At 37.0% G+C, this 14,030-nt stretch overlaps 1 protein-coding gene across 1 annotated transcript; it reads left to right on the forward strand.

Annotated features, from left to right (window-relative positions):
• Positions 1–1,570: 1,570 nt before the first annotated feature.
• Positions 1,571–4,235, forward strand: LOC142624833 (uncharacterized). Its single transcript, XM_075798574.1, has 4 exons — positions 1,571–1,690; positions 1,756–2,696; positions 3,252–3,819; positions 3,903–4,235. Exons 1-4 carry the CDS (start codon positions 1,571–1,573, stop codon positions 4,233–4,235), a joined length of 1,962 nt encoding a protein of 653 aa, XP_075654689.1.
• Positions 4,236–14,030: the final 9,795 nt, after the last annotated feature.

Here is a 14,030-nt window from a genome sequence, read left to right on the forward strand (position 1 = left end):
AGCGAAGGAGACGACTCACGCATCTTAATCGAAACTGCCAATCATAAATGCATTCAATGCCAATCACGTTACCGTTGAAGACAGCTGCCAAATAGATTCCTGTGCATTAATGGAAACCGAATCATTAAGGGGAGATTTATCGACAACAAAAATCTCGGGATTGAATACTTCCTAAACCGAAACAACATTTAAGGAGGGGGTGAATTGCTTGGCTGAAGTAACGGACTCAAACCCGCCCACTGACCTAATTAGTGTTCTAGTTGAATACGTTTTTGGTAGCACCCACTTGCATCGTCTAAAAAATCACATGAGGCAGCATGTGACTTGGGAAAAAATAACACAGAATCAGGACAGCAGTAAGATCAGCACCATGTGGAAAAAAATTGAGAGACAACTAGGGCCTTCAACAACAAACCCTAGCTGTGCACTCACCATCAGATCCAAAAGAAGGTTTTCTGAGGATGAAGCAGCAAATTTCAAGGACTCTGGTTCGTGTGACAAGCGGACCAAAACATAAGATGCCACCCACATCAAGCTATTGTCAACGGCGGAAAATGTAGATCAGCCCCGCTGACACCAATGAATCTTTTAAGCTGGAATTGCGAGAGGCTTGGGAACCAACGTGCAGTCAATGTCCTCTCTCATCTTCTGAGGGAAAAAGCTCCCAAGGTTTTGTTTTTAATGGAAACAAAACAATCAGTCAAGGAGATGCGGCGGATTCATGCTGATTTACCCTACCACTGCATGTTAGCTGTACCAAGTGAACAAAGAAGTGGTGGCTTGGCATTACTATGGAAGAAGGATGTGGACTTACACATACAAACCTACTCACCAAATCACATCGATGCATTCATATTGAATGGATCAGACCCACCATGGAGGTTAACAGGTTTTTACAAATGGCCAAAGGAATAAAGGAAGAGGGAATCTTGGCAGCTCTTAAAACACCTGCACACAAGATTTGCGGTGCCATGGTTATGTTGTGGCTATTTCAATGAGATTTTATAGTCTTCAGTGAAGCAGGGATGGCTACCAAAACAATAACAACCAATGATGGAATTTCGGGCAACGCTCCTTCATTGTGGCTTGGTGGACTTGGGTTTTCAAGGAAATATTTTCACATGGAATAATGGATGCCTTGTGGATGCTTTTGTTCAAGAATGGTTGGATAGAGCATGTGGAAATTCAGAATGGAGATCCCTTTTTCCCCATGCAAAGGTCATAGACATCCAATCTTCCTATTCTGATCACAATCTGATTATTATCAATATATCCGTGCCTAACCAAACATGCAGGAAGAAAAAAAATACCAAGAAGGTTTGAGGAAAAGTGGGCATATCATGAAGGATGTGAAGCGGTGGTCTGGGTTACTGGGAAGCCGAGAGTGCGGCTGGCAACCCTACGTTTAGGTTGTTTGAGAAGATTAGAAGATGTAGGCAAGCGCTAATTGAGTGGAGTCGCAACATAGTGGGGAACTTTAAAACAAAAATCCAAGAGAGGTAGTCGGCCTTGGAGGAATTAGCTTTACAAAATAATCTAGCAAACCAGCCAACAATCAAAGCCTTGAAAAATGAGATCAATGTACTCCTCTACCAGGATGAAGTTTATTGGCGGTAGAGGTCAAGATCCATTTGGTTACTGGCGGGCGACAAAAACACGAAGTTCTTCCACCAAAGAGCCAGCCAACAACGTAAGTAAAACTATATTTCTGGAATCACATCTCAAACTGGGGTATGGTGCCATTCCGATGATTAGATTGCCGAGACAGCCATCAACTACTTCAAGGATTTATTCACCTCCTCCAACCCGACAGATTTTAGTGGGGTATTGCAAGTAGTGGATCAAGTAGTCACCCCAGATATGAACACAACCTTACTCCAAAGGTACAACTCTGAGGAAGTAAAGCAAGCGTTGTTTCAGATGCACCCCTCAAAATCTCCTAGACCAGATGGTATGCCCCTTTTCTTTTTTCAAAAGTATTGGCATATAGTTGGTCAAGATGTGACAATAGCAGTTCTTTCAGTTTTAAATTCTAGTCATATGTTGCATAAAATGAATTTTACACATATTGTATTGATTCCAAAGAACAATGAATTGAAAAACATGTCCGATTATAGGCCAATAAGTTTGGGCAATGCAATATCCCGAATTGTTTCCAAGGTTGTAGCTAACCGCTTGAAACATGTCCTCCCTATGGTGATATTTAATGCACAGAGTGCTTTTGTACCTAATAAGCTTATAACTGATAATACTATTGTAGCATATGAGTTGTTACACAGGATGAGGAATCTAAGAAAAGGAAGGATGGGACAAATGGCAGTCAAGCTTGACATTAGCAAGGCTTATGACCGAGTGGAGTGGGGCTTTCTACGTCAAATAATGCTAAAGTTGGGTTTTGATCCTAAATGGGTCCAATTGGCCATGGAGACAATTACAACAGCCTCATATTTGGTCCTAATCAATGGAGAGCCACATGGATTCATTAAACCAACAAGAGGACTAAAGCAGGGGGACCCACTTTCCCTATACTTGTTCTTGCTTTGTGCTGAAGGCTTGTCTGCCATGCTAAGAAAAGCCGAAGAGAGCCACACTTTGAGAGGTATATTATCTAGCCAACATGAGGCGTATATTTCTCACCTTTTGTTTGCTGATGATAGCCTCTTATTTTGCCAAGCCACCGTGGAGGAGTGTCAAAGGTTATTGGATCTATTGGGGACTTATGAAGCTGCATCTAGTCAATCTATCAACAGACAAAAAACATCTTTATTCTTCAGCACTAACTCCAAACTAGAAATGAGAAGGGCTATACAATAAATGATGGGGGCAAGGGCTATGGCGAATTGTGAAAAATATTTGGGACTACCTATGGTGTGTGGAAAATCAAAGGTTAATACCTTTAAGGAGTTTCAAGAAAAAATCACTAAAAGGGTGATGGGGTGGAAGGAAAAGCTTATATCTAAGGTAGGTAGGGAGATTCTGATTAAGATGGTTGCCCAAGCTATATCCACCTACTCCATGTGTCTATTCAAACTGCCTAATGCCACTTGAGACAAAATCAACTCCCTCCTATCAAATTACTGGTGGGGCCAAACGAATGATGAAAAGAAGATCCATTGGATTAACTAGAAATTTTTTTGTAAAGATAAGAAGAAGGGAGGCATGAGATTCTGGGATATGTCAGCTTTCAATTTGGCAATGTTGGCTAAGCAAGCATGAAGGCTTATTCATAATGAACAATCACTTTTCTATAGGGTGTACAAGGCAAGGTATTTTCCTTATTGTAGCTTCTTGATGGCAGAATTGGGCTCTAATCCGTCAGTTATGTGGAGGTCACTGCTAGCTGCAAGAGACGTGGTAAGGGAAGGGTCCACGTGGCAGATTGGAGATGGTAGCAGAATCGGGGTCACCACTCATAAATGGCTCCCAAATGCACCAGCGTTCTTACATGAGCCCAATGTGGAGATGAAGGTGTGTGAGTTGATAGACCATAGTTCATGGCAGTGGGATAGGGGTAAACTGGTAGCAACATTCACCCCAAGAACTTGTAAGAAAATCTTATCTCTTCCCCTCAACCATGTTGACTCCCAGGACACGTTGGTATGGACTAAAAATAAAGCAAAAACTTTCTCTGTGAAGACTGCATACAGAGTAGCTCTGAGACTGAAATCCGCTGCCTTGGCTGAACACTTGTCGGTTCGGGCACACGGTGTTACATGGGGCAAAATTTGGAAGCTCAATGTACCTCCTAAGGTGCGAACATTTCTGTGGAGGGCCTGCTCAAACTGTCTACCAACGAGGGACAATTTGAGCCGTAGAAAGGTACAAGTTGAGGCAACGTGCGAGTTCTGCCGTCAGGAACCTGAAACAGCTGCTCATATACTCTGAAAGTGCCTGTTTGCAAGAAATGTATGGGCACTGGTCAGAGGGCGTGTGCAGAAATGCAGCAACGACGTGGTGGATTTTTTCCTGCTATTCAAACACATGTAGGAAACGTTGGAGCCACCAGAACTGGACAGGTGGGCAATCACGGCGTGGAGTATCTGGAATGCACGAAACAGCTACTACTTCAAGCATGTTCAGTCACAGCCACGGTGGATCATGGAAAGTGCAGTAGGATTGTTGAACGAGTACCAAACCCTCGTGGCAGCACAGCGAATACGATGTTAGAGCTAGTTTTTTGTGTCTGCTTATTATTGGACAGATTTTGTAATTCAATCCATCAGGGGTCTGACTAAGGTGTAGTTGCACCCCCCAAATGCCATTCTTTTGGTTTGGCCATACTTGTAAACAATAGAGTTTATTTTAATACAATTCTAACCTTTTGCTAAAAAAAAAAAAAAAAAAAATTATATGCTCAGCGGGTTTTGTACAGGTTCCTTTGTATTCTCCATATTGTCATTAAATTTTCATGTCAAACTCTTGTCATTTAAAGCAAACCCCCTGAACAAGTAACAAAAACTTTTAACCTTTTAGGATAGAGATATATGCAAAGTTCTGTTGTAGAAAATGGATAGTAAACCTATGGGAAAAAAATTTCCACTAAAGAAAATTAATCACAATTTGCCTATTACTGTAAATTAATTCCATAATAAATCACTAAATTGAAATATCATTAGACTATCAAAATTGGAAGCCGTAAATATTTGGCCTCTCAAAATTTAGAGAAACTAGAAAAAGTCCGTTATATACCTATAATTATAATGCTCCAATATATTGTCAATTTAGATTACTGATTAATTAGTTTTTAACATTGAACTTAGCGAGTTCTATAAGTCGCCAAAGTAATTAGCGTTAACTTAGTGATATACTCAAAAAAAAAAAAAAAAAGTGATATACTCAAGCACAATAATCTACTGAAACATTACTAAGATACAATTGCTATAATGAAGACCATACTTGGAGTTGGATTTGTTACAGCAAAACCTTCGTGGTTTTATTATTCATTTTGTTTCTGTTTGGCTGATAATGTACTCTGCTTGAGATTTTAATACGTAGAAAGAGACTTGTAATCAACATCCATTACTATATATAATAGTAGAAGCTTAATTGGATATTAATCCTAAAATCAATCAAATTCTGCCATGTAAAAATATGTAGAAAAAGATCAGTAGAAGCTAAGATATTAATCCTAAAATCAATCATGTGCTGCCGTGTAAAAAAATTGCTATATAATAGTAGAAGCTAAGATATTAATCCTATAAAATCAATCTATATCTGAAGTACATGAGAGTATAATTAACAACTAGTCTTACTTTTTTTTTTTTTACTAAATATAAAGTACATGAGGGTATAAGCAAGGCTAAAGAGCTCATTAATTTTTAACCCTAATAATAGAAAGAGAATAGTAGAAGCTAAGATATTAATCCTAAAATCAATCGTATTTTGCCACGTAAAAAATTGCTATATAATAGTAGAAGCAAGATATTAATCCTATAAAATCAATCTAAATCTAAAGTACATAAGAGTATAACAACTAGCCTTACTTTTTTCTTACTAAATCTAAAAGCAAAGAGCTCATTAATTTTTAACCCTAATATTACTAACCAAATAAGGTTTTGGGGAGACCTCCTTCCTTCACCTTCCCCTTGAGTATGTATTTAGTCCAATATCTACTCCAAAACATATTAGCTCATTAATTATATATATAACAACTAAAAAAAAATAAAATAGTTTCTCTCATTTTCAACGTGGGATTAAACATTTCACTAACTTATTATCTTCCATATTAACTCTTATATTGTTATATTTATGTTGTCATACTAATCAATTTTAATTATATAATATTAACATGCTCCAACAAAAGTTCTATAACAATTATATTGTAATATATGTACATCATTCTCTAAAACCATTTTATATATAAAATATTATAATCCATGCATCGTGCATCGCATGGGCAAATTACTAGTCTTTGTAAAGAGAGTGTTAATTTGAACATTGATAGTATCAATCTTCAATCCTAACGAATTTAAACTATTAGTCTTGGCAATTCCAAAGCTGGAAAATATTATAGATTAGTGTCATTATTAAAGGAAGTTAAGTTAAAATTGAATATGAAACAACCGCATAGTAAAATTAAATCAAAAGCACCGAGGAAAATTTATGGCAGGAAAAATGATAGTAAACTTTATAATCAAATGCAATTAAGATATATCGAAATATTAAAGATGAAACAAGTCAACCTCTAATGATGAAGAAAATAATCACACGGGGGCTAACATCAAGTAAATTTGTACCTAGACTCAACTTATTGATCTATCTATTGTTGTACATTACTTATTTACATTAAAGGAATTTATATGATTATTTTTACAAACTCTATAAAGGAAAAAATATATTTATTTGAAATAATAATAATAATAGATTTAGAATATAACTTTTTTTTCTTCTCATGTTTAGCTTATTTGACAACAATTGACACAAACGCCATAAAAAATTAAATATTTGTGAATTTACTAAAATTAGTTTTAATCATTTAGATTTCCAAAACACTTTTCAGTGATATATATATGTGTATGTGTGTGTGTGGAACCAACATTGTAATAATTATTCATTGTACTTAGAAAGATTAATATAAAGAAAAATACATTTATTTTGTTATATTAAAAATATTTAAAAAAACTCTCTTTCTCTCCAAAAAGACAAAACACGACAAAATTCTAAAATCGCAAACTCAACCACAAAACTTCCAAACGCAAACCCGAGTCAATTTTCCATCTCCTTCTTTTCATTCAACGCAGCTCCCCTCCTTTTCTCCTCTTCTTCAACTCTCCTAGTCTTTCCATAATCTCTTTCTCCCAAAAAACAAAAGCACATTATTCTATCCCACACAGTATAATCACTATTGTCAATTAATTTTTTTTATTGAAACTCCAAATTTGAATAGGAATTTTGATTTGCTTAGAATTAGAAACCCTATATTATAAAAAGTGTTTTTTGGGTTAGTTGTTGCATTATTATAACCCAACCGTGGAATGAATTACCAGAATTTGTATTGTTGTTGAATTATTTTAATCTAAGTTTGTCGTGAATTACCTTAATTTGTATTGCAAATCACGACTGTTGGTGAACAAAATTTGTATTGCAACTCACGGTGGGTGGATTGATGTTAAGTTTAGTACTTCATGTATTTTCTTATTTATTTTGGTGGTTTTTTTTTTGAGGGGAAAAACTTGAAACTTTATTAACATAAGCCTTCTAAATCGGCTTATAAAACAGAATGTAATTATGGTAGAGTATTCTCCATCCACACTAAAAAATCTGGAATGCCTATAGTATATTTAGCCAAACTATGAGCTACAAAATTACCTCTTCTCTTTGTATGAGAGTATAGCAATTGATCAAAATGTTGAGATAATACCTTCACATCCTCTACCAGTAAACCCGTCGGTGTTAAAAAACACACCCCTTCCTTCAAAGCATTTATCACAGCCAAAGAATCTCCTTCCAGGACAGCTCGCTTGATACCGATCTCACTTGCAAAGGATAATGCAGTTGTAGCAGCCAATGCCTCAATGTGTTCTCCACTGTAAGCTTGCGTTAATTTCTTTGTGCATGATACTAACACCAAACCACTTCCGTTTCTGATCACCACTCCAATTCCGGAACTGTTTTCCATAGTGAAAACTGCACGGTCGAAGTTTATTTTGGCTATGTCCGCTGGTGGAGGCAGCCACAGAACTGATGTTCGTCGTTCAACCTGTCTAACCGTCTAGGGAGCTAATTGTCTTGCCTGAAAGTCTGTCAAACTAGCGCTGGCGAGTGCGGCAACTTGATGAAGAGCAGCGGCAGGAAGGTACATGGTTGCGCTGGTTCAAAATCGTCCATGTCGTGACTGTAAATAGCTCCAGGGGTGTACCTTCTGAGATTATCCACGACAACAGCTCTATGAAGTCCACAAACCTGACCATACCTCGAAAGCTCCACAGGGATTGATCAGAGCACACAGAATCGAGCTCTGAACAAGGCCACAAAGCATGTATCGGGTCTTCTGCAGCAGATTTGCACCATTCATACATTGGGTCGGAAATGATGGTTCTTCGAACTTATGAAGCACGGGTGCGTTTTCAGATTCGAGTGCGGGTACGGGTGCGGGTGTGGGACTTGGCAATTTTTGAAAAAATAGGGTGCAGGTGCGGCGGGGTGCGGCGATTAAAAAATTATTAAAAATATTTTTATTTATATATATATTTTTGAAACTTTTTTATTTATATATTTTATATATTGCTAAGCATGTTTTTTTATATAATAATAATAGAAAATTCATATAATAATAATAATAATAGAAAAATAAATAGATAGTAATAAGTATACCAAAGTTTTTGACACTTGAATTATTGACAAAAGTATTAAAATAGATGAGACTTCTCATAAATAAGTTTTTTAAAAAAATTTTGGTTAGTGGCTCACATATTTGGTCAGTTAAAAATAAAATAAAGAATATATGTAACAGGTATTAAAATAAGTGTAGCCCTATTAAAAAAAGAAAAGAAAAAAAGTGTAGATTCCCATTAAAAAAAAAAAGAAAGAAAGAGGTGGCTCTCACGTGTTTGGTGAGATAGGCGCAAAAAACAAAAAAAGGGCTTTGAAGTTGTTCTTATCAAAAAGAAAAGAAACAGAACTCTTCAGTTGAAAAAGAAGAAGAAGAAACAGAACAGAAGACGAAACAATCCGGCGAAGAACGACTGTGCAAGAAGACAAAGCAAAGAAGACGAAGAAGCAAAGATACGATTTCAGTCCACTGGCGACAGCGGCGTACCAATATCCAGTCTAGTCCACTGGTATTTTCGGTTTAATTTTTTTCCCTCACCGGCTGATTTCCTTTTCCCGGCCGAAATACACCGATATTCGGCCGAAACGATCCGATTCGGCGCGAGTCGGCCCGGTTTCGCGCATGTCGGCTTGAATTGGCGCGTATCGCGCCGAAAAAAATATTTTTTTAAAGGAGGACGCAGCACGGACGCGCAGGCAGCGGTGTCGCCTGCGCGTCCCCGCGTCGCGCCGAGTCGGACGCAGGTGCGGCGGCCCAAACGCCGCATCCGTGCTTCCTAGCTTCGAACTAAGGCTTGCTTTGTTGGCATGGCATTACGACAAGCTCTCCAAATGAAAGTTTTCACCATTTGTTGCACACGCATAGACCAAATGCTTCTCCAGATCTGTTTGTCCCGTAATTGTGGAACCTATGAAGTTGCCGACAACTTCGATAATTCAGTTTCTTCCTTGAGGAACCTATATCTCGCTTTGCAGCTGTATTCTCCATTACTCGAATAAGGCTAGAATAAAACATCCTCTGCTATAGCTAGGCTTAGAGGCATTTTTTTTTTTTTTTTTTTTTTTTTTTTTTTTTTTTATCATGGCAGCATCCTCAGGCACAAACAAACCATCCACCAAGTCTGTGATCCATTGTCTCGTGTTGGGATCAATTAAGGTAACCACTATTGAGTTTGCAAAAGCTTCAAAGGGACAAATAGGGAGTTGTGGTGGGTGTTTCTTTGGTAACCAATGGTGTTGCCATATATTGATTTTCTCCCCACTGCCAACCCTCCATCTAATGCCTTGTTGAAGCACATCCCTCCCTTTGAGGATACTCTTCCAAGCATAGGAACCCAATCTTGAATCAACCGCCTCCATGATAGATGTGTTTGGGAAAAATCTGGCTTTGAAAACCTTGTAAAAGAGAGATGTTTTTTTCATTCAAAAGTCGCCAGGCTTGCTTTGCTAATAGAGAATCATTGAACAAAGCAAGATCTCTATAGCCCATTCCACCAATTGTTTTTGATTTCATCATCTCCCATTTTATCCAATAAATTTTCCTTCAATCACCCCTTTGTCCCCACCAAAATTTCTTTATTAGGGCTTCAATTTCATTGCACAAACCAAGGGGGATTTTGAAACATCCCATGGAATACATGGGGATAGCTTGGATAATTGATTTCGACAACACCTCTCTACCTGCTTGAGATAGTGATTTACCTTCCCATCCTTGTAGTTTTCACCACACCCTTTCCTTGATGTAATTGAAGCTAGCTTTTTTTCCTTTTCCCACAAAGGAGGGGAGACCTAGATATCTTTCATATTGCATGATTTTTGGAACACCCAAAGCCAATTTGATGCTATGCTTTGTTTCGGCAGCTGTGAACTTGCTAAAGAATAGTGCTGTTTTACTTCTGTTCACTTTTTGTCCCGAGGCTCTTTCATACTCTTCCAAAATTTCCAACACCTTCCCACACTCCTCTATGGTTTCCCTGTGATAAAGAAGACCATCATCCGCAAAGAGCAGATGTGTTAGTTTGGGGCCTCTCCTGCATAGAGAGAAACCATGGATATCACCATTTCTCTTTGCATTTTTTATCATCCCATTTAATCCTTCAGTACAAACCAAGAAAAGGACTGGGGAAAGTGGGTCACCCCGTCTAATCCCTCTAGTGGGATGAATCATACCACATGACTCTCCATTCACTAAAATAGAATAGGTAACTGTTCTTACACAACCCATAATAAGATTAACCCATCTGTCATTGAAATCCATCTTTCTCATAAGATTTTCTAGAAAATTCCAATCTACTTGATCTTAAGCCTTACTCATATCCAACGTTACTGCCATAAAACCATGTGAGCTGGATTTATAATTTTGCGTTGTTATTATGCCATGTAAAGTTCTATAGCGTGGTGAATCCAACAAAAATTGGTAGTCACATATTAGAAGTTCTTGATGTCGGCCTTCTTGGACCTCTTTTTAAAGTGAATTTGCACAGTTTTTATAAACTAAATATATGTTCCAACATGAATATATGGTCTGATGGAAATTAAATTGCACTGATTTTTAATAGAAATTGAATTTGAAAAACTGTTGGTATTGTCAAAGACTAATAATAATTTGGGCTATGATATTCTCATGAACTAGCTGGTTGTATCTAGAATACCCTCTAGTCAAGTTTGAATATCATCTACTATAAGTGTCTATATAGAACATAAAATTATGTCCTTTGTTAACTATGCTACAAAGAAATAGAAAACAAAATTTTAGCACTTCATGTTCTTATTTATTTTGGTGGTATTGAATTTGTTTAATTTGGCTTAGTATGCAATATTATGTATTGGGTCAGCTTGAGTGTGTGATAATTTAGAGTGGTTAGACGCTAAATACTAAGTAACTAAGAAAAGAAGAGATAAAAAGAAGAGAGAAAAGCTTTGCAAGCACGAACAAGGTCCAGTCAATGAATAGATAAATAGATTCGCCTCCCTGGTATTGGAAACTACAGATTGATACCAAGCTTCCCTAGAAAAGTTTTTTTCTATGTGACTAGGCCTGTCCACGGGTCGGGCTGGTTTGGGTTTGGGCCTGAACCGAACTCGACCTGTTTGGGTTGGGTGGTTGGATCTTAGACTTCTATTCGACCGAATAGCCAGGTCGGATCCGGTGTTTTGGGCCACTGGATGGGTGGGTCAAATGTTGTCGGTTAGGCGGGTTTGGGTCATTAGTTGGGCCCAATTTTTGGACTTCTATGAATATTATTTTAGTTCAATTTTCAGCCTTTTTAGCCCAAATTAAGGAGTTTGGCAGTTTTAAAAAATTACTTGGGTGTCATATTTTTTGAATTTTCCATATAAAATAGATCGGGCCTCCCTTTTATTTATTTATTTTTAAATGGGCCTTCAAGATAAACTTAAATTAAGCAACTACTCCACTTATAAATCTATTAGGCCTTCAGAACATAAACATATTGGACAAAATACCTCACCACAGGACACAAAATAAGCCTATTTTGACCACATGTTAAGCATTAAATATCCTGGACAAAATACCCCACCACAACACACAAAATAAACCTATTTTTGCCACATTTGTTAAGCATCCACACATTGACCACAAAAAATAAACACATCAATATATATTGTAAAACCTGGACAAAAAGCACAACACAACTAACAACACACAAAATCCTACTTTCACCAAATTCTATTTTCACCACTTGTGACTTGTTAAACAACCACACATTGACTACCCAAAAATTAACACAACAAAATAACTTGGACAAAATAGCAAAACACAATACACAAACCATGCCTATTTTTACCACCTGGCAGTAAGCCAGTAGCTTAACACAAGTCATATATATTCGAGAAAATCCCACAAGCATAAAAGCCAGTCTTGACACCTATGTTAAACCTTCACCTGCCAACCACACAACAAGTAATATTTCCAACAACAAATAAGCCAACCACAACAAGCATAAGCTACAGATTTATTCTACAATACTTCCATCTGTGTGTGTGTGTATATATATATAAATGGATATATAATAGGTAAGCCATATAGGCTGAGAAGGAAATTAGGTTACTGCAAGTTTTTAAGGCAGTATATCATAAGGCAGTAAGCTTGTTGGCTATACAATGTTCTTAGCAATATAATTAATTACAATTATCAAATATCATAGGTATTTCCAAAAAAATAGCTTTTCCCAAGCATGAAATGTCAAATACTCAAGCTAATAAGTCTATAACTAATAGAAAAGAAAACCTATTGACTAGGATTTCTTTTCTATGAGCATTAAGAGTAGTATTGTTAAAAAGCAATTTACAAAAGAGCTTCCAAAATGTTCCCAAAAGGCTGCTTCCTTTACAAAATAAATGATTCCTCCTACAAAAGACAAAACAATATTTAACAAATAATACATTACTACCAAATACAAGACCAAATAAAAAGGGCAGCAAGTCTATAACAATAAGAGGCCAAAGGCAGTAACATACCAAAGTCAATTATCAATCTTCAACACTAATTAAGGGCTGTTTGCCTGAGCTAGAACCCAATTTGGAGCTGGAACTTGTTGATGCACTTGATGATGATTGTTGATTTAAGACTAGAAAAGAAAAGGAAATAAATACAATAGATTAAATTTTGTTTGAATACATGAGACATTCAATAATAATTAATAGACAATAAGTTTCATAATTTAAACATATTACCTAAATCATGAAATTCCTCCTCCAATGCCTCAACCTCATCCCTTGATTGGCGATGAGAAATCGGAACTGTGGCTTGAAGCCAATTTTGTGCACATACAAGGTTTTAAACCATGAGAGAAGAGAGAGAACTTCGAAATGGATGAACAATGCGGCCTCCAGTGCTAAATGCTGACTCAGATGCAACAATTGAAATTGGTACAGCCAGCACATCTTCAGCCACTTTGGACAATAGTAGGTACTTACTAGAATTGTCCTTCCACCACCTCAATACCTCAAAATTCACATCCTTTCAACTATCACAATTTTCAGCCAAATACTTTTCAACCTCATTACTACAACCTACAGATTGCTCAGCTTCCAAGAAAAACTCATATTGGGAGTGAACCATCACATATGGATCACTAGCATCACCTACCATTTGTGTCCTCTCACTCCATCTTGGTTCTTGCACATTTGGTGAATTAACAGAACAGTAAAAATTATACAACTTCATCAAAAGATATTTCACCTTATTAACCATCACTTTCCTCACTGCAATCCCATAAATTTCAGAAAAATAAAACTTCAAAAACCTCAATTTTTTTCGTGGATCAAGAACCACAACCACATAAGAAAGGGATTAAATTTATCACCTTCCCCCCAATACTTCTCAAATTTAGTTTGCATGTTTATGGCTATGTTTTTCAAGAGGGTGTTTTGGGATTTAACTAAATGATAAATACTCTCCTGGATAACAAAGATCTCATCAAAGAAGGCATTTGAGGTAACATACAAAGAACCGGAGAACTTCTTTGTTGCATTGTAAAAAAAGCCTCAAGAAAGTCACAAATGCCCTACAATTTTGGAAATCACTTATACAAGGAGATCCCAAACCACCACTATCTTCCTTGGTCCTAAAGTATGATGAATAACCATCATCTTCAAAGTCCATTCTAAGGAATACTTTCTCAAATTTTTCAGTAGTTTCTAACATGAGGTAAGTTGAGTTCCACCTAGTAGGTACATCTAGACAAAGAAGACTCTTGGACTCCATACCTAACCTCTCCGTAAAACTCCTAAAAGTT

Source organism: Castanea sativa, chromosome 2 (assembly GCF_040712315.1).
Source record: "Castanea sativa cultivar Marrone di Chiusa Pesio chromosome 2, ASM4071231v1".
NCBI lineage: Eukaryota > Viridiplantae > Streptophyta > Magnoliopsida > Fagales > Fagaceae > Castanea > Castanea sativa.

Coding starts and splice junctions, on each gene's coding strand:
- LOC142624833 (XM_075798574.1), top strand. CDS start 1,571: ATGAGATCAATGTACTCCTCTACCAGGATGAAGTTTATTGGCGGTAGA. Junction 2,697..3,251: donor ACCGTGGAGGAGTGTCAAAG/GTTATTGGATCT, acceptor ACTTTTCTATAG/GGTGTACAAGGCAAGGTATT. Junction 3,820..3,902: donor ACAATTTGAGCCGTAGAAAG/GTACAAGTTGAG, acceptor CCTGTTTGCAAG/AAATGTATGGGCACTGGTCA.